Source organism: Engystomops pustulosus, chromosome 3, assembly GCF_040894005.1.
Source record: "Engystomops pustulosus chromosome 3, aEngPut4.maternal, whole genome shotgun sequence".
NCBI classification, from domain to species: domain Eukaryota; kingdom Metazoa; phylum Chordata; class Amphibia; order Anura; family Leptodactylidae; genus Engystomops; species Engystomops pustulosus.
The window spans coordinates 34084590-34112566 of NC_092413.1; the positions used below are offsets into that span (position 1 = coordinate 34084590).

General features: G+C 40.6%; 2 protein-coding genes across 4 annotated transcripts in view; both read right to left on the minus strand.

Moving 5' to 3' along the window:
• Positions 1-27977, minus strand: part of MACROD2 (mono-ADP ribosylhydrolase 2) — a 1393268-nt gene that overhangs the window by 1136945 nt on the left and 228346 nt on the right. The window lies entirely within an intron of this gene.
• Positions 23587-27966, minus strand: LOC140120773 (uncharacterized). The gene is made up of 3 exons (XM_072139717.1): positions 27301-27966; positions 24650-26799; positions 23587-24400 (listed from the first exon to the last, which is right to left on the minus strand). The coding sequence occupies exons 1-3, from the start codon at positions 27964-27966 to the stop codon at positions 23893-23895; spliced, it is 3324 nt and encodes a 1107-aa protein (XP_071995818.1). The 3' UTR covers positions 23587-23892.

Below are 27977 nucleotides of genomic sequence, written 5' to 3' on the forward strand. Positions count from 1 at the left end.
AAATAAGCTGCTTTATCTTTCAGTTTGAAAGTTTTATACACATCAGATGGTGAAGGATCAGTAACTTCAGCTGATATTAATCCAATGAATGGGGGTGATTTATCAAAGCATGTACTGATGCACAAGACCCAAGTCTCAAATCCTGACACAAACCCAGGAATTGAGACTTTTCCTGCCCCCTACACAACCTCCATGCCAGTGCACCGAGAGATAGGTCAGTCCTATGCCAGGCAGGGCCTGATGTAGAATTATTTGGTCCCACGGTTGTGATGCCTCTTGGCATTTCCGTTGTATCAATAGAAACAGGTAGGCACAACAGATTAGGTTATGGGGATCCAATCTCAGTCGTATGTAAATAAACATATATTCTTTGTATACCCAGCATGACCTTATGGGTGTTAATGACAACAGGCACTATTCCCCCATAGAGTCTATCTAAAGGGCTGTAGATGGCCTTACTATGACATTTACCGTATATGCCAGCGTATAAGACGACTGGGCGTATAAGACGACCCCCAACTTCTGCCCTAAAAATATAGAATTTGGTATATACTCACTGTATAAGACTACCCCTCTCCCAAATGAAAAAAAGTCTGCTTAAAACTTTGCAAAACAAACAATAGAGCAAGTGCCTGGTGATCATAACTGTAAGCTGCGATATTAATGAAGATCCGACATGCTTCTGTAAGTGCCGCCTGTGACCCCCAGCTCTGTGACGCCAACCACTGTGACAGGGCGGCTGCATTAGCATACAGCGCGCCGCCCCGTCAGCGCGTACTAAGCCTCTTCTAATGACTGTGAGAGGCGGACTGCCGCGCATGCGCGGCGGTCCCAGGAAGCGGCTCTCTGCGCGCTGACGGGGAAAAAAAAACACCTCACACAGTGCGGCCCCCGTATATCCGGCGTATAAGACGACCCCCCACTGTAGCCATTATTTTAAGGGGTTAAAAAGTAGTCTTATACGCCAGTATATACAGTACTTCATATTTCTTGGTAAATTCTGCATTAAAGGGATCTTCGTCCAGTGCAGAGAGACAAAAAAAAAAAAATTTTTTTACTCTAATCCCTATGCCCTTCATGTGGTCAATGGTCTTTTTATGCATATCCAACTAGGCTGATAGCGTGACCACTATGGCCAGTCGGTTAGTCACATGAGCAAGAAAGAGGACTTCATTGCTGGAACGGGTCTTTACATTTAAGTCTCCCCCCTGCTCCTAGCCAAAAACTTCAGTGGTTCATTACCATATATACTTTAGTATAAGCAGAGTTTTTCAACACAAAAAAATGTGCTGCAAAATCCAAACTCGGCTTATACTTGAGTCAGTAAAAAGAACGTTAATAATTCACCTTTCCGGTGCCCTGCAAGACCAGCGGGGGGCGCCGGAAAGATGAGTTATTAACTTTCTTTTTTTAGGAGGCTGGCTCTATACTGTGTCAAATTGAGGTTGCCTGTATATTGGGGGCAAATTGAGGTTGCCTGTATATTGGGGGCAAATTTAGGTTGCCTGTATATTGGAAGCAAATTTAGGTTGGCTGTATATTGGGGGCAAATTTAGGTTGGCTGTATACTGGGGGCAAACTGAAGCTGGCTGTATACTTGGGACAAGGGGCTAAATAGCTATATACTGGGGGCAAGGGGCTAAATAGCTATACTGGGGGGTGGCTGTGACCATTGTATTTTCCACCCTCGGCTTATACTCGAGTCAATAAGTTTTTCCAGTTTTTGTGGTTAAAGTAGGAGTCTCGGCTTATATTCGAATCGACTTATACTCAAGTATATATGGTATATGGAAACGATTAAAAGTCACTGCAATGGCGGTACAGAAAAGTAATAGAGAACTGAAATATGATTAAAACCAATTCATAATAGTCTTTACAGTAACAACATAAATGTCAAAAGAGATGATTGGGAAGAGAGAATGCACTAATAAATAGAAAAAATTGTAAAAATAAAGTTGCACTCAACCTCAACTTTAACATAAAAAAAAAAATCAACATTCCTGGCAATGTTTTGTCTGAATGTCATCCAAATGTATGTTCTGTGTATAACTTTCTGCACATGCAAATGATTACTATAGAAAATACAAGCCTTTGTGCCACAGCTAAGCCCTCTGCCTTTCACTGAATTCTCCTCTAACCTCATAATCACGGTGCAAGCAAGAAGGATTAAGCCGAACACAACACCCCACTGACAGTGCGCTCCTCGCAAATTAGAAAATAAGGTCTGTCAGGACAGCTGCACAGATGTCATGAAGAGGATCATTTACAAGGGACTTTATTATATCCCAGTGACAAATAATTTGCCGGAGCAGGGTCAATGGCCTACATCTGAATACCGGCTGAACTGAAGGAGGTCATCAGGGCACGGTGACCCACAATCCTCTAAGGCAAGCGGAGCATCTTAGGTTTTCACAGCTGTAACCGGTTCAAATGACCAGGATGAACTTTCAAGACAGGAAACAAAAGTTAATTTTCTGTCTAAGGTGAAATGACTCAGAATACTAGCTCGACGGTTACTTGGGGTGACTGAGCAGGCACAAAATTATTAGAAACTTGATAAAAAACATAAAATGCTCTTTTTTTTATTTAAATAGAACATTCTTTGAATTATTTTGGATCAAATTTCCTCAACAAGTTCGGAATTTGTTATGGCTTCGACATTGAACGATCCAACATTCAGATTAAGTTAGCATTTGCATTGGTGGTTCTGTTATGAGCTGTCGTCTTAGTCAATAATCCCACATAGTAAAAATTCTTTTAGTTTGGCATCATCCTAAAACCCAACAGAACCCATTATTGTCAATGGGCCCTGTACCTGCCAAGTTATAGCTTCCAGTGCTTCCATTTTTGAAGTTGATTTTTGATATCAAATTTCTTCAAAGCAAAAAAAAAAAAGGATCATCAAAAAGTTGTGGAACTTTGATGACAAAGTTATAATAGCAATTTTTGGGGTTTTTTAATTGAAAGATTCTGAGAATAGTGTACACCAGACGGAAAGGGGAGAATTTTAAGCTGTTTTTACAAAGGCTAGCTTTAATCCCTGGCCAACAGATGGTCAGTTCCAATGTTAATGAGCATTAATATGTTGGAGTATGACTGTAAAGGGATTTTCCAGGGGTAACATTTTCTTTTACACGCAGGAACTGCCTACAGGTGCCCATTTAGGAAATAGTAGAAAAAATGTCAGTGCTCTACTCTGCATCAAAAAACAGTCAATGTTCAATCTCACCACCTCTTCCGGGGTTAAAGACTCGAGGATCCCCTCGGCTGCACAACTCTCCCAAAAAAGAAAAAACTCTGCACAAAATTTGAATACATTTCATACATTCCACAGATTCTTTAAAACAAAGTTCCTAAAAGCATATCGTACATTAAAAATACAGTAAAACCCAATCAAATGCCAATCCGGGGAGATTTTTCTATATATATCCCATACACTTATGGGATAACAATGCTAAAGTTTTGTCTAAAAGCTTAAAAACATATTCTCTTCACTCCTATCTGCTCTAAACACTATTAAAAAAGCCTTTTCTCATTCTCCGCAAAGTTTATACATTAGTCCAGAGGCATAGACTCAAAAGAACCAATCGTTCGTTCAATACAAGCCACACCCACAAAACGCCCACCTCTTTTAGCCAATCACAGAGCTTATAAAGTTTTCCCTGTCATCAAACCGTGCGATCACCCCGAACAGTCCGGAGCATCGGAGGAGACGGCCAGAGAAACCCATTTAGGAAATGCCCCCTCCAGTTTGTCTAGGAACACCAGCAAACAGAGCAGAAGGGAGCTGGGTAGCACTGGACCACAGGAGATGTACGATGGTGAGAATTTTTTCCTTATGCCATGCTCATTCAAAAGATATTGCCTCGGAAAACCCATTTAATCGCTTACATATTATTACAGTGACAACAGGAAGGATATAAATAAAAGGTGTGGAGTTGTCTTATTTTTCGCTGGTTGGTGTTGAATATAATATAAAGCAAATAAATCTTAACAATGAGACTAACAATCTAAATTTTCTTTCCAAGGCTATTATTATATTAAAGGTCAGGATTTCAGAATAGTGTTCACATGGCAACTGCTGCAGCTTATTCACAATCTTGTAGGCAAAGAAAGGTATGTTTTCACACAGATGTTACAGAGTACGCTGAGAAATTGCATAACTGTCTTTTATAATCTTTCCGGATCACCGTCATATTGAAAATTTTCGTAACCAGTAGAATTATACAATTTACAACTGCTGCAGTTTCAAAAGCTGTTACACTGCCTCACCCTCCAAGCCTGCTCCCTCAGAACTTCCCCACTCCCCCTGCTTTAATCTCACCCAGAGGGTGCACATTGAAAGAGCCCCTGAATCTACAACATGGAGGGGCATGGTGACCAACTGAGTTCTTGTGACTCATTAGCATAATTTTAAAAGTTGATTTTTAGAAAAAAGGAGGCCCTGGATAACAAATAGAAACAAAATGATCACAGTCACTGAGCCGGTATCCATAAGCCAGTGTCCATGGTTTAACATGATGGATTTTGAAGGAAGATTTACGGGACTATTATTTCTATGCTCAATGAATGCCCCAGTGGTCAGGCACATAGTGATGTTCAGTCATTAAAGGAGTTTTCCAACCACAGGAAAGAGAATGGTAAGTTATAGCAGTGATGTCACTGTTCTACCACTTTCTGTTAAAATCAGGTGTGTACACAGGAAGACCGGGCCAAATTTTTTTCACCGAAAACTATTCTCTATAGTCTTCACTGCTTTGTAACAACCCTTGAATAGGGAGGCATAGACATTTTCAGTCTGTTTTTTTTGCCTTGAGGCGTATGTAGGGATCGGGCACAGTGATGGAGGTTGGGTGTAAGCAGGGATTCTCTTGTACAACATACATATAACCTTTATAAATCGGATTGATGCATATATCAATTGTTATGTCAATCCAAAAATCGACAATCTGAGAACTCTTACCCCTAACTAACTTTATTTTTGAATATACATAACAATGTACACGTTTTTAGAGTCACAAAACATTTTCTTCATAAAAATGTAATAAGAGGAGCAGCTAAAACTATCCTCCAGGTCATGTACAATGGCCACCGATCCACATCTATAAGCATTAGCAGCCTGTTTTAAAGAAAAGAAGGTGACTGCATGTAATCTACAAATTAGCCGAATGCTGTGTTGCCGTACAGGAAACACGATTTGCCTGAGGGTAGGGGTAGGGAAGGCGTAGGGCTGAACGCTCACCCCCGGAGCTGGTTATGCAGCCACCTTTACATGATTAGCCTGTTTGAAATGTGGAATCAGAACACAAACCTCCGAAATGTAGAACATATGGAATTATTTTGTGAGGTTATACAACATGTCAAGTCAGACCAATGTTCTTCTTGCACATTTCCAGCAGAATAATAAACATGCTAGGAGATATCTGTAGCAAAAGTGTCTCTCGTTTCCAAACTTGGAAACTGTGGAATATCTGGTATGAAAAAAAAAAAAGTTGTAAAAGTTGAGTCAGAATGTGCTTTTGTTTCATTCCAGTTACTGGGAAGAATGGTTTATATTCATGTAAATCAGGGGCTAGATGCAAAATTGGGCATACAGGCAGAAATCATGTCCTGGATTGCAAGTGTTTTGATGAAACTGAACTAGCCAGATCTTTCCTACAGTTCTTTGTTTACCAACTAAAGATAGGTCACACACTGCAAACATTCCAAAAATTTTATCCACAGAACTGGCTGGAATGAAGTTACCTCGGATGTGTCCTTTGACAAATATTACACGGATCAGATTGTAGGCACCTACACAGATGAATGGTGTTGGGATTGTGAATTACATTTTTGAGATAAAAATAGAAGGAACGCTAACCACAGGAATATGAAATACTATACTGTATATCATACAGTTTGGAGAAAACTTAGTTCTCCTTTTTGATAATTGGACAGAGCAGTCAATGCAAAGATGCGCTCATGATACGTCTTTCCCTTGTAGGTCACAGATCATAAAACGAGGGGCACAAGATGCCCATGGATGCCAGTGGAGAGTCCAAAATTAGAAGTTAAAGTTCACATCTGCATTTGGAAAGTTCCGTTATTAAACAACAGAAGATATAGCGCAGTAGAATCTTTTTTTTCCTATTAATAATGGTAGCATAATGGTATACTTTCAAACCTGTCAACAAAGAATCATGGACAGTCTGTACACAGTACAAAAGTAACAGGACTGCTCAATCACTTGATGAACAGCCAAGGATTACTCACAATCCAGTAAATGCACATGGGCAACTTATGTACAGTAAAGGGGTGATCAACCCATTCTATGTCATATTCTGCCATCATGAGATAAAAATATGTTTTGCATATTTTTATTTCACATTTTAATGCAGGGGTAACGTAAGGTCTTTCTGCAAATTACAAGACTGTTGGTGGGGGACAATATTTTATTTTACACATGCTCAGAATGCCTTCAAAAAAACTACAGTATTGATGCAATTATAAAACTTTTTTTCAGGTTCCTGCTGGTCTCAACACTGGAAATACTTGCTTAGCCAAATCACTTGCTGTAACATTTACCATTTCAAACTGATTGGATAAAGGTGCATTTCCTGTTTGGGCCAGTAACTAGAAACCAATGGGTGTCCAGTATGCAACCAATTTGAAGATTTAAAAATCTTAAATCTGTGAACTCTTCCATTAAGAATGGTAAAAAAAAAATGTAAAAAAATGCTTTTTTAAACTCAGTTTTAACAGTTCAACAGTAAAATAAGCTTATGTCCGGCAACAGTTACTTAATTTAAACTATTTATATAAACTAATGCAACATATTACATTTATGGATTATCTTTAAGGGGTTAATTTGAGATTTTCTTATGTGTTGCTCATAGGTGAATTTTGTTCTGTGTGAACAAGAAAATTGCTTTCTATACATTCTTTCAGGCTATTGTAATATTACTGCTTTTAGATTTGCAATTTCTGAGAAGTGACATCAGTTAATTACAGGGGTGTAGCTTGTCTTAGCACCAAGGCCTCGGGTTCTTTATCTCAGTTATTGAAAATATATCATATAGCATTGTACTCAATAACCTTAACCAGTTCAGTACCAGACAAGTTTTTTTTTTTTATAGTTCCTTTTCTTTGAATAAATCTCTATTTCATAAGTAAATGTGTTGGACATACCCCAGCACTGTGCCAAGAAAATTCCAACAATCTATATCATTGAAGGGAGTGGCAGGATGCTCGCTTGACCTGCTACTCCATCAATTAGTGAGAACAGAACCCCCCCCATTCTCAGGATTCATGAGTTTCAGTGGAGAGATCCCACCCAATCAATTGTCATTCCCTATCCTGTAGATATAGGATTACAATATATTTTGGTTCAACTGCTCTAAAGCAGACATTTGCTCTAAGGCAAAATTGTCTTAAGAAAAAAGAAGGAGTTATTCAGCTCACCAAACTTGCAAATGCCGATATAAATCCATCACACTGAGTCAGGCCGCTCTGAGACAACTTATGCAGGAAAAAGGGTTAGAAGACTCCAGCGAATATACAAAAATATAATTATAGAAAAATAAACTAGCTAATTATGTCATATTTTGGAATATCTTCTATAACTTTTTTTTCCATATATCCATTTCTCCGATACATCATTTCCTGTTCCCCTCCCCTCAGGTGTTCCTTCCACCTGTTTAAATGCTTTCCCATCCTACACGTGTATACGCCACTATGACTAAGGATTAGTTCCGAAACGCGTCAAGGGCCATAGCATTTTTTGCCCATGTGCACATAGCTTTTTAATTGTGTGATTAAAAGTTAGTTTTTTATGTTTTTTTATATTTTTCTATAATTATAATTTTGTATCTTTGCTGGAGTCTAAAAATAATCTTAACACCGTAATATTAGAATAGCCTGTCAAATGGCTATTATTCCACAATTATGCTTAATTGTACTTATGAGTCCATTGGATTTATATTCAGGGACTCCTATTACCACTATTGTTCTGGGTGATTGCGATCATTATATAAATGGTGCAGGAGAAGACGAGGAGAGATAAAAGGGAGGAGTCATCCACTCCTGAATACATCAGACTCAAACTTGAGTCCACTGTATTTGCCATTTTCTTGCAACACATTTTTTTTTTTAGCTTTATAGTGTTGTAGGGCTGATATACCGTATATTCCGGCATATAAGACGACTTTTGAAGACAGAAAAATCTTCTGTCTTCTCTGGGCTCGTCTTATACGCCGGTAATCCCGACCGCCCGCCGTGTATTCACGGCGGCGGTCGGGTCCCGATGCATGGAGAGGGCTCACGGGCTGAGCCCTCTCCATAGCCGGTAAGTCCTTGCTGCATATTGCAGCAAAGGCTTACCGGTAACACCTTGCTTGCTTGCACCGATCGCGGGTGTGCTGATAGCACATTGTAATGAATGAGGAAAATCCCCATATACTGCCATACTGTAGTATGGCAGTATATGATAGGATCGATCAGACAACCTAGGGTTAAAGTACCCTAGGGAGTCTGAAAAATAGTATAAATAAAAATAAAAAAAAGTAATAAATAAATAAAAAAACCTAAAATTTCAAATCGCCCCCCTTTCCCTATTACTGACATAAATATAAATAAACAGTATAAATCATAAACACATTAGGTATCGACGCGTCCGAAAATGCCCGAACTATCAAAATATGATAACGGTTTTTCAATGCGTTTAACCCCGTAACGGAAAATAGCGCCCAAAGTTGAAAATGGAACTTTTTTGCCATTTTGAAAAATATTTAAAAAATCAATAAAAAGTGATCAAAAGGTCGTACAGTCCTAAAAATGATATCATTGAAAATATTATCAAATTTCGCAACAAATGACACCACCCACAGCTCCGTACACCAAAGTATAAAAAAGTTATTAGCGCCAGAAGTTGGCAAAATCAAAAAAATTATTTTTGTACAGGAGGTTTTCATTTTTGTAAATGTATGAAAACATTATAAAACCTTTATAAATTTGGTATCCACGTAATCGTACCAACCCAAAGAATAAAGTAGACATGTCATTTGGGGCGCTCAGTGAAAGACGTAATATCCAAGCCCACAAGAAAATGGCGCAAATTAATTTTTTTCCCGCTTCTGAGTACATGGCATGGAATATTTAATAAAATAAAAAAATTTAAGGTACAGTATGGTAACATTTACAGTAAAATGGACGATGGCAATGTTGTTGTTGTATGCCTTATGTTTATGAGCGACAGTTTTCCTGCTATATACCTGCATGTCATAAGAATTTAAATTAAAAAAAGGACCATGTTAAATTCAAATCTGTTTTTATTTTAATTTTTACCGGTGTTTTGTATGCGTTGGAAGAGGGGTAGTCTTATACAGCGAATATATCTTAAACTCTATATTTTAAACAGGAAAGTAGGGGGGTCGTCTTATACACCAGGTCGTCTTATACGCCGGAATATACAGTAATATGCTGATCTCAACTAGCAAAGGATAGTTTATTGCCATAATTTTAGATATAGAAAGAAGAAAAGCAGATTCTTTTATATTTTAAGACAAACATCTCCCTGCAAATACAATATCATCTCAGTAATAGAAGCAATGGTAACTGTGTTCGCCTCACATTCTATACCACGCATTTCACATACACCCCGCTGCTCGACTAAGTCTACATCTCATGGCTTTAGCAACTCTTTAAATTAAGCTACTCAAAAAAAAAAAAAAAAGGTCCAATCTAAAAGGGCAAGAAACTCAACACATAATTTCATGGACCTCAAAAAAAAACACACACAAAATCCTCAAAAAGCAGCTATCAAAGTGATTTCAATCCAATGATCCACTACAAAGTCAAAAGATGTAAGCTGTTCTAATCCAGTGCTCTCAGCTGCTTAAGATACAGCCTCCACTGCTAGTTGCCAGGGCCCAGCTGACACGTTCTTCAAAGTAGTGAAGCAGCGCAGCTCAGCAATGCCTGTCGACGGGGACTCTTCAGAGGTTTTCAAACTGACAGCTGTTTGCTTTGGGTTTATATACTACAAAAACAACTCGGGAGGCGGATGACATAAACGGCACCATGTTCCACTCCAAGGCGTTTTATTACAATGAGTTTCGCTCAGGGCGAGCTGCAGCAATCAGCACATTCTGACAGGACATTCAGACTATCATGCCATTTTCCTAAATAGTCTGCAGTTTCCCTACCTCTCCGGAGGAAGATTTATGGTGTACCTGTAGCGGTCCTCTTGCCAGGGGGAGTGTTGGGAGGGGAGGGGGGGGGCACATTATTTTTTTAGTTTCCCACTCTCCCTTTCTTGGTAATTAACGACAAATAGTTTTTTTTTTCCTTCAATGTCTGCCAGAGGGAACCAGGACACGCTGCACATGAATTATACTCAACTTTTTCAATTTTACTTACCAGTAAATCAATTTCTTTATAGCACAGCTATAAAAGATGCCCATAAACATATCCAATTTCCATCGCTTTCCTGCTTCTTTTCCCAGTTACGATGTTGCAGCATATAAAGGTGCTGGTATGCGAGTCTATGCACCTGCTCTATGCCGTTTGTCACTAGACCGTTATAAAACATAAATGAAATTCTAAGGATATTTATCGATTTAGTTTGTGTATTTTGCCTTTTATTTGTTATTAAACATTATCAAAAATTCTTTTTTATAAATAGCCAAAAAATATACCTTTGGAATTACCACAGCTATAATAGTTGGTTTATCATGTTCGATGCTGCTGCTACATCATTTAAAAGGGTTGTCAGACTGTTTTTTTTAATTCTTCGGGTGGGCTTGGGAGGGATTTCTAAAGAAAAAAACAAAAAGTTGTACTCACCTCCTCTGTCGCTCCGGTGTCTTGTGCCGCTGTCTCGGCGGCCAGACATGCCCACTGGTCCCCATATCTCAGCGCCTAATACTGAGCTTGAAATTGGGATGGGTGGGTGTGGCCTGAAGGTGAACTTGGCGCAGCTTCTATGATCCTTTATACAAGAGGAACAGCCCGGCGAGACAGTGGCCTGGCACACCAAGAGCAACGGAGGAGGAGAGTACAGCTCTGCTCTGTTTTTTTTGCTCATAGAACTCACTTTTAACCACTCAGTACCACCACATGGGGCAATATAGAGAAGTATCAATATTAAAATAGGATAAGGAAGGGGGGGGGGGTAAAATAAAAATATTTGCGATAGGGTCTCTGTGTTTTCTTTGGGTTTGTCGTTTTATTATTCCCACTTCTGTATTTTTGCTGGTTGGAACATACCAAGTATATGATTGAGTCTACATAACTTGATTGTTTTATATAATTTACAATATGGCGACCCATAACACCATCTTAACTGTGGTATTAAATCATATCCAGTTGTGTGTATGGGCACTTACAGGTTGCTGTAGCTCTGTACATATGTTAGAACTGTTGATATCAATCTCTAACCCTGACGTGGCTCACAAAAGACTTTCACTCACACAAAAATTTGGGCACAGTAGTAGAGAGGGAAGAAAAACACCTCTAATAGCTGCATAAGGCAGACAAGATGAACACTATGCTCCATTAATAGAACAAGGAAAAATCTAAGTGGACTAAGTAGTCATTGTCTGATAGCAGTGCCTGTGCTATCAGTGCTATCTCCTTGCACTGTAATTCCATCATACTCATGTTAATGGCTCAACCTAAAAATAGTGGTTATCGTAAAATGAAAAGCAAGGTGGAATCTGGGACCCGAGAGCCCAGGACTTAGGTCTAAGGCAGACATTTGCATGTAGCAAGTTGAGAATATACTGAAGAAATGTTGGAGATTAAAGTAAAATCAAACAACCATTACTCATAGATCCAGGCACAGTGACTGGTAATCACCTTATACTTATTAGTAATGAACTCCTTTTTCCAAAATCAACTTTAATCTAATAAACTAGAAGCCAAAATTAGGCTACTGAGCCAGGACGGCTAAAGGGCGTTACCCCTTTATGATCTGTTACACTGGCTGTTACACTCTCCTTTCCTTCTGATCTGCCAGCACTTCCCCCTCCCTCTGCTATTCTCACTGCAGCAGAGGAAGTGAGAGGTGCTCCTGCACTGTGTAATAGCCGGTGAAGCTACAGGACACAGGGGCTTCGGTAACGCCTTCCAAAGCCCTTGTGGCTTTAATCCTAAATGTTTATTTTAGAAGGAGGCCAAAGGTAAGAAATATAAGAAAATTAACAAAGTCACAGAGTATGGATATACAAGTAAGTGCCCCTGGTTTATTATGCTGAAATGATAGTATATTTCCTTTAACTTTTTTTTTAATTAATTTATTTTTAATTTAGTGTTCCGGGCCAATTGAAAATATGTCTTTGAAATAAAACCTAATCTTTGATACTGTTCTGTTCTCGAGTCCAATATTTTTCCACCAAACATACATAAAACTGTGGAGAATAGCAGTATCCATAAACACATGAAAAACTAGGGATGTCCAAAGTTATTAAGAGACATGTGTCCCTGAAAAATTTAGGGTAGCGCTAATTTTAGTCTTTGGACCATTATAGAGGTTTTGATATAAATTAAAAGTTTTCTTACAGGCTTACATACATTTCATAAAACCAGGGGCGGATTAAGACTGCCATGGTCCCTGGGCTGTAGAAGTATTATAGGCTCTACAAGTCTGGAATTCACTTTCTGCATTTGGTACTAAAATCAAGCTTAAGGAATGGAGGAAGCGTTCCTTTTGCTTTCTTTCAATCTGCGGTTTCAGGACCTTTAGAGAACCTTCATTTGTTTTTAGAGCACGTGTAATGAGAGCAGAAACAGATATTATTATTATTATTATTATGTAAGAGGATTTCATGGGTGAAGGGCCTTCTGATTGTATCAAATTTGGTGAGTGGTTGGGTGGCCATGGGCCCCCTAGAAAGCTTAGGCCCTGGGCTACCACCCAAACTGCACAGATTATAATACACTACTGCATAGAACAAGTATAGATAAGTGCAAAAGGACCAGACTTCTTAAAGTGGGAAGAGGAACCTACCTTTAGGTCTTACATCTACATGGTAGGAGAAGATGGAAACAGTGGGTGAAAGTAGAGGTAATTGTATAGGAGTTTAGCATGGATTGTTGGAAATACTAATACAGGTGGTCCCCTACTTAAGGACACCCGACTTACAGACAACCCATAGTTACAGACGGACCCCTCTGCCCACTGTGATCTCTGGTGAAGCTCTCTGGATGTTACTATAGTCCCAGACTGCAATGATCAGCTGTAAGATGTCTGTAATGAAGCTTTATTGATAATTCTTGGTCCAATTACACCAAAAATTTTGAAACTCCAATTGTCACTGGGGCAAAAGAAAAAAAATTGTCTAGAACTTCCATTATAAAATATACAGTTTCGACTTACATACAAATTCAACTTAAGAACAAACCTCCAGACCCTATCTTGTATTTAACCCGGGGACTGCCTGTAAGGTGGTTTGTCAGGTTATGGTGGAAGTTTGAAAGATGATAGAAAGTCTGATGTGTTTGGTAATTTGTTCCAGAGTAAGGGGGATGCATGGGACTAGGGAGAAATCTCAGGGATGGTTGTGAGAAGATTGTAGCTGCTCACTTCTCAATCTTAGGCTGCATTCACATGAATGAATTAAAATGATTGTATGTTGACCATATATACAGGTAGCATACAGCTCTATTAATTTCAATGGGCAATACAGCCATCCATTTACATTACCGTATTACCCACCGTACCATAAGAGAGCCATATAAAAATACAGGCAGTCCCCGGGTTACATACAAGATAGGGTCTGTAGGTTTGTTCTTAAGTTGAATTTGTATGTAAGTCGAAACTGTATATTTTATCATTGTAGTTCCCGACAATTTTTTTTTTGCCCCAGTGGCAATTGGAATTTCAAATTTTTTTACTGTAATAGGACCAAGAATTATCAATAAAGCTTCATTGCAGACAATTTTAAGCTGATTAATGCAATCTGGGACTATTTTAAAGCATCCAGAGAGCTTCACCAGAGGTCACAGTGGGCAGAGGGGTCCGTCTGTAACTATGGGTTGTCTGTAAGTCGGGTGTCCTTAAGTAGGGGACCGCCTGTATAGAGCATGTCCTATTGTCTTAAATATTTGCATTCCATGCGCCCCATCCAGTACGCTCAATGCCTTGTTGATAGAGGCTCTGTCCGGTCTCTCTATTGTATTGTTTTGAATTAGAGACCGCAACATCTGCACAAAGGATTCCCTGCCCGATCTCTGCTCTGGGGAAGCCCTGGGAGATGTAGAGACACCATATATGGACAGATGGTGCTATCTCACTGATAACATGGTCCCTGCTCTGCCGCTCACCCGACACATCTACACAAAGGATTCCCTGCCCGATGTCTCCTCTGCAGAGAGATACAAGGAGTCTGTGGAAGTCATTAAATACCGCATATAAAGCCAGAATGGTTCAATACCAGGTTTCTGTTAAAAGTATCGATATTTCAATGCATCGTACAACCCTACCTGGCACTCTATTTAATACTATGAGATCACAGTACTCATCTATCTCCAATGCTGCTATTTATTGTCTGAGCTACTGCCAGAGATTAGAGAGTACTGTGCTCTACAATTTCCATAGCTCTCATAGTATTCAATGGATAAGCAGGACGCATACCCAACCTGGCGCGTCGTTCAATTAGTAAGAACCATATTGTGACTAGTAGGGGTCCCAGCAGTAAAACCCCCTCTAATCACAGTTATCTTAAGAGGAAGTGATTGCCCTTCTAACATGTCTGTTTCGATCATACAAAACAACAACAACTTCTTTCTTTCCTCCCTGAATATATGACAAAAAAATACTGACTATTAGATAGTATGCATTCAGTTATCAATAGGGCATCTATTGATTGCATAGAACATGAATGGCTAGTGACTAAAGCTTCATTCACACGAACATGAAAATGGGCATGTATATAGGCGTATATACGGGTAGCATATGGCCCCGTTCGTTTCAATGGGTAAAATGGCCATCCATTTACACGGCCATTTTGCCGAGAGTTTCGTACTGCACCATAAGCAGCTGTATAAAATAATAGAGCATGTCCTATTTTCCACAGTACAGGCGGTCCCCTACTTAAGAACACTCGACTTACATACGACCCCTAGTTACAAACGGACCTCTGGATATTGGTAATTTATTGTGCTTTAGCCTTAGTTATCACAGGTGTCTGTAATGAAGCTTTATTGTTAATCCTGGTTCTTATGACAATCCAACGTTTCAAAAATCCAATTGTCACAGAGACCAAAAAAGTTCTGGCTGGGATTACAATTTTAAAATATACAGTTCCGACTTACATACAAATTCAACTTAAGAACAAACCTACAGACCCTATCTTGTATGTAACCCAGGGACTGCCTGTATTTCCATTCCGAACAGCCCATAAAAGTCAATGGGAACATATAAAATACAGACGAAGGCTGCAATCACACTGCCGTTGCACGCCGAACCGTACCGTGCAACGGCAACGCACGGGAGAGGAGGAGGAGGTGAGTGCGGCTCCCGCCCCTCTGCATAGGAAGATATGGCGTACAGCAGCGTACTTCGGAGAAAGATAGGACATGTCCTATCTTTTTCCGGGGTACGGAGCAGTGCGGTGCCGCACGTACGCCCATTGCCGTCTAAGGGGGAAGTATATCAGCCGTATATACGTCCCCCATACGGCAGTGTGAATGTAGCCTAAATATGTGCTGCTACGGTTGTGCACCATAAGCTGCTGTATATATACGTGCAGTATCCAGAACTAGAGGGAGGTGCATTCTGTCAGCCAGCCAATAGTCAATCATCTATTCTTTACCAGCCCACCGTATAATATATATGGATAAGGTACGGAAACGGTGACATATGTGCACATACAGAGGAAAATTGTCACTTATACATGGATGCATACGGATTTATACAGAACGGAAATAAAGGACTGGAGAAGTCACAATTTCATTGTGGGTGTTGGGACACCCACAATGACAAGGAAAATTATTAAAAAGATGATGAGGAATGAGATCTATGTTTCCTCCCTGATCTTTCAATACAACCCAACCAATGTTCTCCCAGTAACCTTCCCTTCCATACCACTCGGATGACTGTTGTGATTGTAAAAGTGTAGTCTATAATTTTGCTAAATTTTATCCTATATGCAAATTCCGACTTTCCCTTTTGATCTGCTCATTCAGTCTGTGACTACTTAACCAATCCCTGCACTCAGCAGTCATGTCTACATGAGCAACATATAATGGCTCATCTGATAGGACCAGGAGCACTGGTAGAGCGTGGGACTGTCAAGACCAGAGAGGCATTGTTTTTTTGTTTTTTTAAAACAAAATTTATGAAGTTTTGGGGGTTTTTTTTAATAGAAGACCCCTTTAAGAATAATAAAAGAAAAACCTGGATCTGCACCCATAATATATTAATTTGGCTGTCAATTTAAAAAATCTCACTGCCAACATATCCATATTTTCGATACTAAGATGTTTTTGAAAACTTGTTCAATAATTCATAGAAAACTGAAAACACCTGAAACCTCATTCCTATAACAAATAAATACCCTGCAGTTATTTTAGTAATTTTACAGAACTCAGCTAGAACTGTATAGTGAACTTTAAGTCTGAATTTATGTCTGAGCTCCCCTACTACTTGTCAGCAGTTTTAATTTATTTGTTTATGAAAAAATTGTAAGATACAAAAACAAAATCAGAATATATTATTTGCAGTCAGAACTGGAATAAATCGTCAGGAAATAGGTTTCCCCCTTAATTTATCTTTTACTCACCACATAATTCCAGATAATTAAGCATAAAATCTTGTCCATGATTTAGTAAGTTATTAGTACAGAGGAAGAACCGTCGGGGAAGTTATTGTTTCTGCACCATGTGCTTTTAGGACATTGCTCTTGATAAGTAATATCTAAACCTAGGGGAGTAATAATCTTTCTGCCGATTTTGCAAACTCCATCATCATCTGGAGGTTTCTGTAGTCACAGTCCAGTCTATTTTTGTCAGTCTGAGTGAATATAACCCAATTAGAAACCATTAGCTACTCGTTTTCTGATTTCCAGAAAATCTTTTGAAGAACTTCCATCCTGTGCTTCATGTAATGATAATGAAATGCTCATTACTCAAAACATAACAAGGGTTGTTTTCTGGGATTGGCAGCAATCATGTCTAGAAGTAACACTGCACTCATATACACAGCTAGGAGGAGGAGATTAACTAATGGTGGCATAATTGTAAAGCTTTAGATCTATAAAAATTTGCACGGAAATGGAGAATGGAGACGAATTGGTAATTTTTGTGGCCTTCATGCCATAACTTTGTGGGCAATGGTTGCACTAACATTTTTCGAAAAGGGTAATAATACTCCTCTTACTATTTTTGGGGAATATTTCTAGCGGAGGAGGACACTTTCAGTAACACAAATATTTATCTCCCAGTTGAATATAATGTTAACAGAGGCCATTTATACATACAAAAATTAAATAGGAGGAAATTTATTATGAGTGGGTGCATCATGTGCTAGTCGTAATACTTCCTCTTCTCCCCAGTCAGTGCAACTGATATAACGAAGACGTCAAAGCTTATTAGTATATCAGGTGCTTGTCCTGCTTTGCTTAGAGCAGTGGGGGCAAACTTATGGCACTGGAGCCCCGTCTTTGGGCTCCCAGGCCATCGATCCAGGACAAAGTTCACCGGACAGAACTCAAGTCCTCCTCCTGCAGTCCCTGGCAGCCCAGAAAGTTCCATACTAGGCAACATTTTAGTGCAAAAAATTACTGGCCTGCCTGTGACTCCAGGAGGAGTCCGTAGGGGTGGATAAAGCTCGATTATCATTAAAGCTCCTGCTCCAGACCCTACTATTCTTACTGTTCTGAGGATCCTGGATGGATGCTGCAATAATCATCTCTTTTTTACAATATTGGCTTCCTCGGGATGCCAATACTATTAAAAGCTGTGGGGCAATAAATTACTACTTAAATTGCCATTTTGTCACTTTTCAAATGGTCTTGGTTGTTGTTTGAAGCACTCATGTAATCTGTCATTACTCTCTCATTACTGGCCTAGAGCAAGCAGAGAAAGTTTGTTGGATCAAACCGGCACATGTACAACTGGCGTTAGGTAGCAAATTTGGCAGGTTATGTCAATGTGTGTCTAAGATAAAGATGTAGTAGAAATCAGAATAACATCTAAAATCTTTTGGCCTCAATTTACACCTTACTTCAGGTGCAAGGATGGCCAGGATGCAAGGATGGGGAATAGGCAGCGCCTCGGACCGACTCCTCATGAATGCGCTTACAGCGCGGTCCGGTGTTTCTAGTGTACATCGCAGTAGTGTCTGCAAGCGTTAATGGAGGTTTTTGATAACACTAGCAGTATAACACTGCTGCTTTCTGTTGTAGCACTAGGAGCCGCTCACTTTAGTATGCAGCTCTTAGTGCCATTTTTACAGGCAACAGGTCCTCTTTAATCTACAATCAAAATTAAGCATGATAAACCAGGGACATTACTCATAAATCCAGGCACAGCGACTGTGGTAATCTTCCTATATTTGTTATCCACTGCCTCTTTTCTTTTAAAATTATGCTAATGAGCAATAAGGGCTCATAGGGGTGTTACCAGAGCCCCTCCTTGCTGCAATTTCACACTGTGCAGGAGAGCACTTCCCACCCCTTCCTTTCACTGTGTGCTGAAACTTCCTCTGCTGCAGTACCACATATAGGATATGTCTTGGGGTTTAATAATTCCTTTATTTATATAGCGCAGAAAGATTACACAGCGCTGCACAGAGCTTGCCAAAACATTCCCTGTCCCAAATGGGGCTCACAATCTAATCAACTTGCCAGTATGTTTTTTTTTTTGGAGTGAAGGAAGGAATCTGGAGGAACCGGAGGAAACCCACACAAACACGGAGAGAACAAACTCTCTTTCAGATCTTGACCCTGGGACTTTAACCCAGGTCCCCAGCACTGCAGGGCTGTAATGCTAACCACTAAGCCATTGCACTGCCCCTACAAACTGTTACAACCTTGCAGCAATACTGGGAGAAGGGGCCCGAATTCTGTACTCCTGGAATACAGGCGGTCCCCTACTTAAGAACACCTCACTAACATACGACCCCTAGTTACAAACGGACCTCTGGATTTTGGTAATTTGCTGTACTTTAGCCCTAGGCAGTTATCAAAGGTGTCTGCAATGAAGCTTTATTGTTTATCCTGGTTCTTAAGACAACCCAACATTATTAAAATCTAATTGTCACAGAGACCAAAAAAAGTTTGACTGGGATACAGTGATAAAGTATACAGTTTCGACTTACATACAAACTCAAATTAAGAACAAACCTACAGAACCTATCTTGTACGTAACCCGGAGACTTCCTGTATTAGATAGGAAACACTTTAGATAAAATTTGTTTCAAAAAAATGGCTGACCTCCCCTTTAAGATACTTGGCACATATCTCTCTGGTTACACAGAAATAAGATGTTTAGTGTTAAAAATCTTGAAATAACCCTGTGTGACTTCAGAAATCTGGTTTTGCAGCCAGTAAAATTAAAGAATACAGTTGACATTACATCTGTCTGCAGACTGTCACGAAACAATCATTGACACCGGCATTAGAAATGGAATATTGTTAGATACATATTCTCTAATGCCTTATGCATTGCACAGGTTTCCAGTCACATCTAAATGGGCATTGATTCATGAGTATCTAAATGGAAAATGTCCATCACTTTCATAAAATCTATAAATTACTTGTCAAGCACTTGGGAAACAGAGCATTTGAGTCCCAGCATGCTGGTGTATGGTCCCGGGGATACATTTGATAAGGATACATGAATGTATCTGGTCTCTTTATAAAAAAAATAAATGAAAAATTTTATCCTCGGAATTCAGTTTATCCTTTATTTTAAAAATAAAAAAAATAATTTTTAGATATATTATCTTACAGAAAAAGATTCTGAGAATAAGAATGGGGTTGGCCACTTGTGCCCCCTTATTGACAATCATGAGGTCTTGGTGAGTGTAACTAGGTCATCTTTGGAAAGGAAGGCAAGTTAATTTTCAAAATCCATAATTTCCTAAATTTGATTGTTATTGGAAAACTGAGGGAAATCAATTTTAGACGTTAAATAAAATAATTGGTGGATCAATTTGCACTTGTATTCTATGGGTTAGTAGAAAGAAATGATGTCCGTGCGGACATCATTTCTTTCTACTTGGATTTTGTGCCTGTGATCCGTGGGGCTTATTTGGATGTATCTCGCGCTGGGGGTCAGTCATGCTGGAAGGTGAGCTGGAACTTTGAATCTCCCTTTTTTCTTGTCTATGGGTTAGTAGATTGGACGGACTGGTGAACTGATTTATTCCCATCAGCGAAACATTTGTCAATTTACAGAATATTCAACGCCTAAGAAGTACTGTATATACTCGAGTATAAGCCGACCCAAGTATAAGCCGAGGTCCCTAATTTTACCACAAAAACCTGGTAAAACCTATATTTTTGGGGTTTCAGCACATTTTTTGTGCTGAAAAACTAGGCTTATACTCGAGTATATATGGTAAATAGAAATCTCATGGTTGCGCTCTTTTAGACAACTTTTTATGGATTTAATCAATATTTGCTATACATTTAATTACAGGTATTTATTCGTCAATAACTTTTAAACTTATATTCCCTCTTTGCCTTGTTAGCAAGATAATATTCAGCAAAGAGTGAGAGCAGACAAACCAAGGAACCACAGCAGCCAGAACACAGAAAAAATTATAAAATTACACCGAAGAAACTGAAGAGATACCAGTTGCTGGGAAACGTTGCAAACATGTTGGCCAGAAAATGCTATTATTTCCTTGTACATACACTTGACTACCGATTTATTTAAAGTTTAATAAAGGCTATTTTTACGCGGCTGTGTGATCACCAAGACCGTATCCCGGACGAGCACAGGGTCAGATGGAAAAGAAGAGTGAGTGCTACTCAATCCACCCCTCTCGATTGGAAAACAAGCAGCTGCGCCACAAATCTGCCCAAGTATAGGATATGTCCCATATCTTGCAGTGAAACAGCCTGGCTTGGTCGATGTGCAATGAGATACCACGTGCCCATCGCACAGCAACTGCGGGCCATAGACCTCTATGGGGGCCATGATCTGGCCGCAAATTGGGTAGCCAAATTATGGCCCCCATTATGGACGAGTGAATGGACAAGCTGTTTGTGAATCATTCAGTCCCACAGAAGTCAATAGAGCTCCATTGGCTTCTGTGGATCTTCCAGTTAGATAACATGATTGCTAAAGTTATAAAATCTTGAGCAGAACAAACCAGTCTAATAGCCGAGACCGCCTACAATCATACATTTCTTTCAATCATACAGCTCCGAATGCCAAAGTATGAAAACGTTATTAGCGCCAGAAGACGGCAAAATCCCCCCCCCCCCAAAAAAAAAAATTGTACAGGAGGCTTTAATTTTTGTAAATGTATGAAATCATTATAAAACCTATGCAAATTTAGTATCCCTGTGATCATACCAACCCAAAGAATAAAGTATATATGTCATTTGTGGCGCACAGTGAAAATCGTAAAATCCAAGCACACCAGAATACGGCGCAAATGCGTTTTTCCACCATTTTCACTGCATTTGAATTTTTTTCCTGCTTCCCAGTACACGGCATGGAATATTAAATACTGTCACTATGAAGTGCAATTTGTTATGCAGAAAACAAGCCGTCACAGGGCTCTTTCAGTGTAAAAATAAAAAAGTTAAAGATTTTTGAAGGTGGGGAGTTAAAAATGGAAATGAAAAAACAAAAAAGGGCCAGGTCATTAAAGGGTTAAAGGACATTTATTCTCTGATTCGCTCATGGTAGAGGATTTCAACTCCCCTTAACATCACTGATCTTTTATTATAACTTGGAATGCCCCCGGTCACCTATATAGTGAACAGAGAGCTGGTAACCTCGAGAACAGCATTGCCAGTGATGCGCAAGATTTGGAAAGACTGTGACATCACCAGTGAAGCACGGTGGTGCGTACGTTTTGCTCATTTGTATATTTTATAAAGTTACATTTCTCGCCCATTGCAAGTTATAATAAAAGAAGATCAGTGCACCAGACGACGGGATAGGTAGGAGAGCTGTAATTAACTACAGTCAGCTAATGTGATGGTAGATTTCCTTAAATGACACAAACCCCTTCACATTTTATTTCTTTGGTACTGTTATTTTGAAGATGCATTTCATTATTATCATTGGGAACTTGATAAATGACCCTTAAGAAGTGATCCTTAAGTTTTCAGCTTAGTAAAAAGCTAAAGCAGGCCATACATATAAGATCAGTAATGGCTAGAATAAGGCAAATTTATAATACTTTAGATTATTCATATGAACAAGCTGACCATCAACATGGCACACTTACGGTAATTGGTGTTTGAGGGACAAAAGTAAACTAATTTTTACGTTTCAAATAATAGAGCAGGCTCATCCAGAAAGCCATATATGACCAATTACAGTTGAGAATGATCCCAAAAAAAGTAAAAAAAAGTCAGATAACCAGTATGGTAATATGTGGAAGACTGCCTTCAAGATGACCCCTAGTTACAGACAGACCTTTTTGCCCAGTATGACCTCTGGAGAAGCCTATAATTTACTCAACTTTAGCACCAGGTTGTAATGATTAAATGTAAAAGTTATAAAAAGGTGTCTGCAATTAAACCTTATTGTCAATTCTGGATGCCATGACAACCCAAAATTATGATTTTTATTAACTCTGGAATTACACCTACAAAATACCTTTTCAGATGTACATACAAATTCAACTTAATAACAAACCTACAGAACCTATCTTGTATGTACCCTCGGTACTGTCTGTAGTCCGTTTCGACCAAATGTTATCTTGAATGTAGGGCAAACATATCCGAAAATGTTTATGCCCCAGAGAAACGGTTAATTGTTGACCCAACATCTCAGATCAAAACGCGATACCGCGGTTTAAAACACTAACAAAAATAAGCTCCGGCACCAGCTCACCCTGAGCTGGTGCCCGGTATTTCCATCTGAAACCTGCCACTTCAAGTGGTAGGTTTCCTTTAACTAAACACAGAAAAATTCCAGAAAAATACCCTTGTTTACAGTCAGATCTTCTTATTTAACAAGTTGTTCCTATTGTTGCCCTATGTTGTGTCCCAAAGCTGCATCCTATAAAGAATGCAGGGTGTACATCGCCGACTGTTTAGACAAGGATAAACAAGGCAGACTTGAGGAACTGAAGTCAAACTTCTTCCGATTTCTTCTGAAGACCTTGTGAGAACATTGTAATTAGATTGCTAAAGCCTAGGATTCCAAGCTGTTCTGAAAATCACTTTTCAGACTCTATTCATCTATCGTGCTTTATATTTCTCTACCAAGAGAAAATTGAATTCACCAGCCACTGAGCTCTATAAAAATCAACTACAGAAGGACAAACCACTCATGCCAAGCTTCTGCCTGTGAACGCATATGGACAACTGAGCCAAGGAGCCCTTAAGGAAAGGCTGAGGGAACTTTCTTTCACAAGAAGAAATTGTGAATTAGACTCACCGGTAATTCGGTTTCCATCTAGTCCTCCATGACGGCCCACTAGGAGGATGACCCTTGACCTCTGTAGGGACAGGAAGCAGAGAGGTTAAAAGCCTCCCCCCACATCCTCCCGCCAGTGTCTACCGAATAACTACACCAGTGGAAGATACAACATATTTTTATTCTGTCTTGTTAGAATCACATACAGAATTTTCAAAGAAGTGAAAGAAACATGGGAGGGAAAAATATATAGGCCGTCATGGAGGACTAGATGGAAACCGAATTACCGGTGAGTCTAATTCACAATTTCCATAACGTCCCCCATGACGGCCCACTAGGAGATCTACAAAATTAGTAGAGTTAGGGTGGGACCACAGCCTGGAGAACCTTCTGACCGAAGGCGAGATCCTGTGAGTTGGGTAAGTCCAGCCGATAGTGTTTTGCAAAGGTGGATGAAGAAACCCAGGTGGCGGCTCTGCAGATTTGTTCAAGAGAAGCGCCCCTCTTCTCTGCCCAGGAGGCGGATATGGCTCTGGTGGAATGGGCTTTAAGGTTAGGAGGAACTTCCTTCCCTTGTTCTGTGTAACAGGAGGCTATGGCAGTCTTTAACCATCTGGCGATCGTGGTTTTGGATGCCTTTACCCCTTTGTTCTTCCCCTGAAACTGAACAAAGAGATTGTGATCTTTGCGCCAAGGTTTCGTAGCTTTTAAGTACTCTAAGACCGAGCGCCTTACATCCAGGGAATGCCACTCCAATTCCTTGCTTGAAGAAGGATTCCCGTAGAATGATGGAAGAATTATTTCTTGGTTCTTGTGAAACCTGGACGCCACTTTAGGAACAAAGCTTGGATCCAGAGTCAAAGTTATCCTGTCAGGGAGAATACACATATAGGGTTCTCTAATAGAAATGGCTTGGAGTTCCCCCAGCCTTCTAGCTGAGGTCACAGCTACTAATAAGGAAGTTTTTAAGGTTAGGTTTTTTATACTAGCGTCTTTTAAAGGCTCAAAGGGAGGCCTGGAGAGAGCATCTAGAACCAGGGAGAGATCCCAGGAGGGAACCCGTTTCAGAACCTGAGGCCTAATTCTATTTGCAGCAGCAATAAATCTTTTGACCCACCTGTGGTCCGCCAGGGGTTGGTCGAAGAATGCGCTCAGAGCCGAAATTTGGACTTTCAAAGTGCTAGTAGAAAGACCAATTTCTAGTCCTTTTTGCAGGAAGTCTAGTACCTGTAAAATATTTGGGTTAGACTGAGAGGGGGGATTAGCCCCACAAAAGGTCACAAACTTTTTCCATATCTTATGGTATATGGCGAAAGTAACCTTTTTCCTACTTGCCTTCAACGTAGTTATTACGGCCCGAGAGAGACCTTGGGACCTTAGGAACTCGAACTCAGGATCCAAGCCGCCAGACGGAGTCTTCCTGGATCGGGATGGAAAATCGGACCTTGGTATAGCAGGTCCTTCTGAATCGGTAGAATAAAGGGTTGCTGGACAGATAGGGACCTCAGCAGTGGGTACCAGCTTCTTTTTGGCCAGTTTGGGCAGATCAGGATCACCCTTGACCGGTCGAGCAAGATTTTCCTGAGTACTCTCGCAATTAGGGGAATTGGGGGAAAGGCATACATAAGACTTCCGCTCCAACGATGGCTGAACGCGTCCAAGTGATCTCTGGACTCGCCGGCCTCCAGAGAGAAGTATTGTTGGCATTTTGAATTCTCCCTCGTGGCGAATAGGTCTATTTGGGGCATGCCCCAGACGCTGGTTAGATGTAGGAAGATTTCCTGGTTGAGACACCATTCGTTCGGTAGGATCTCTCTCCTGCTGAGATAATCCGCTTCTCTGTTGAGGGATCCCTTCAAATGGGTGGCAGAGATGGAAAGGATGTTTTCTTCCGCCCACTGGAAGATGGTACGAGCCAGACTCGATAATACTGGAGATCTTGTACCCCCTTGTCTCCTTAAATAGGACACTGTCGAGACGTTGTCCGAGAGAATGTGGATATGATGATCCCTCAGATAGGCTGTGTTTGATCTTAGCGCTTCCCAGACCGCTCTTAACTCCCTGTAGTTTGAGCTGCTTTTTGCTTGGGCTAGAGTCCAGGACCCCTGCTCGTAGTGGGAAGGAAGGATTGCTCCCCAGCCTGAGCTGCTTGCGTCCGTCACTATGGTGATGGTTGGGAGGTGGTGCCAACATACTCCTTTCTCTAGGTTCCTTGATTCCATCCACCACAGCAGGTCCCTCTTTACAAAGGAAGGAATCCGGATCTTCTTGTCTAGACCTGAAGACTTCCTGTTCCAGAAGGTTAGGATCCAACTCTGAAGGATCCGAGTATGGCTCTGACTCCAGGCGACCGCAGGTAGGCATGCTGTGAGGAGCCCCAGGATCTTCATCGCCTGTCTGACTGGTACAGAGTCCTTCCGTCTGAATGAACGAATCTGATGCCTTATGTTGGATATTTTCTCCTGAGGAAGAAAAGACATTTGGTGAGTTGAGTCTAGAATGATCCCTAGAAAGGTCTTTCGAGTGGAGGGTACTAAACTTGATTTTTTCAGGTTGATTAACCACCCCAACTCTGTTAAAATTCTTAGGGAAGACTCTCTTGCCAAGATTAGTTTTTGTTTGACTTTCCCTATAATTAGCAAATCGTCTAGGTAAGGGATGATTGATATGTCTTGTAGTCTTAAAAAGGCTACCACCTCCACCATGATCTTGGTAAAGACCCTTGGAGCCGATGAAATACCGAATGGAAGTGCACGGAATTGAAAGTGTAAGACAGAGCCCTCGGGAGAGAGAACCGAGAATCTTAGGAATCTCTGAGATGAGGGGTGAATAGGTACATGGTAATATGCGTCTTTTAGATCTAAAGTGCACATATAGGAGCCTGTGTGAATAAGTTGGGTAGCTGTTCTTACCGACTCCATGCGAAATCTTCTGTAAACGATGAAGCGGTTTAGCTCTTTCAAGTTGATAATTAGGCGATTTGATCCGTCTGGTTTTTTGACAAGGAACAACGGGGAGTAGAATCCCAATTTTTCTTGTTCTTGAGGGACCGGCACCACCACTCCCATGTGGATTAGATGAAACACTTCCTGCCAAATGAAGGAATGTGTAGAATGAGAGAGAGAGGGTAAGGGAGCGACAAACCTTGGAGAAGGGGGGGGTGATGAGAATTCTATCCTGTAGCCTGATTCCAAGATAGATAGTACCCAGGGATTCGAGGTGACCTTTGTCCACTGGGATAGGAATCCCAGGAGACGCCCCCCCACTCTGGCGTCATTGTTTCTTGTTTCCTGGACCCTCTGGGAGGTTAGAGAAAAGGAACCCCCTTCCCCTTCCTCCTTTGGGATAACTCCACCGTCCTTGCTTACCTTTGCCACGGTAAGTCTCTCCGGTGTTCCTAAAAGGACGAAAGGAAGATTTCTTGGGTACTGTTTTGGACTCTGGAAATCCCCTTTTTCTGTCGGACGCCTTTTCGAGTATAGCGTCCAATTCGGGTCCGAACACAAAGTCTCCGGAGAAAGGAATGCTGCACAATTTGGATTTAGAGCGGATGTCCCCGCTCCACTGTTTCAGCCATAAGGCCCTCCTGGTGGCATTGGTAAGAGCTCCTTCTTTTGCAGCAAACCTTATTCCTTCGGCAGATGCGTCAGCAAGGAAGGCAGTAGCAGATCTTAACAATGGTATGCTTTCCAGTAAGTCTTCTCTGGGAGTACCCTCCCGGATATGGGACTCTAATTTCCCCAGCCAGAAATATAGTGTTCTTGCTACCGAAGTGGCTCCTAAGTTCGATTTTAGGCTTAGCATGGAAGTTTCCCACGCTTTCTTTAAAAGGGCTTCTGATTTCCTGTCCATTGGGTCTCTTAACTGAGCCGAATCTTCAAAGGGCAGGTCCATCTTCCTAGAGACCTTGGAAACCTGTACATCAACTTTGGGGAAAGAGTCCCAATCCTTTGACTCTTCAGGGTCGAAGACTAAGCGTTTCCTGAAATTCTTAGAGACCGCGATTTTCCTCTCAGGGTCTCTCCATTCCTGACTAATTAGACCCCTAAGGGTATCATTGAGGGGAAAGACACGCTGTTTCCTGGCTTTGAGTCCCCCAAATAGTTCATCTTCGCGAGAAAGAGGGGGTTCCTCGTCCTCGAGGTTCAATGTATCTCTCATAGCTTTCAGAAGATCGTCCAGATCCTCATTTTGGAATAAGTAGCGGGAACATGTTGCTTGCTCACGATCCTGATGATCCTGGTCTCCCGCCAGAGAGCAGGAGGGAGAGTCTGAAATACACCCCTCTTCTTCCTCTGAGGAGGAAGCCGATACTATCCGAGCTTTCTTACGTGGGGGTGGGGCTCCCTGCGTAGCCGCCGCCACTGAAGAAACCACCTTCTCGTCTATAAAGGACTTAAGCTCGTCCATAAAAGACGTTTTCTCCTCCCGCATGAATTCTTCTA

Coding starts and splice junctions, on each gene's coding strand:
- LOC140120773 (XM_072139717.1), bottom strand. CDS start 27,966: ATGCGGGAGGAGAAAACGTCTTTTATGGACGAGCTTAAGTCCTTTATA. Junction 26,800..27,300: donor CGAACTTAGGAGCCACTTCG/GTAGCAAGAACA, acceptor CAATGACGCCAG/AGTGGGGGGGCGTCTCCTGG. Junction 24,401..24,649: donor CAACCCCTGGCGGACCACAG/GTGGGTCAAAAG, acceptor TCTCCCTGACAG/GATAACTTTGACTCTGGATC.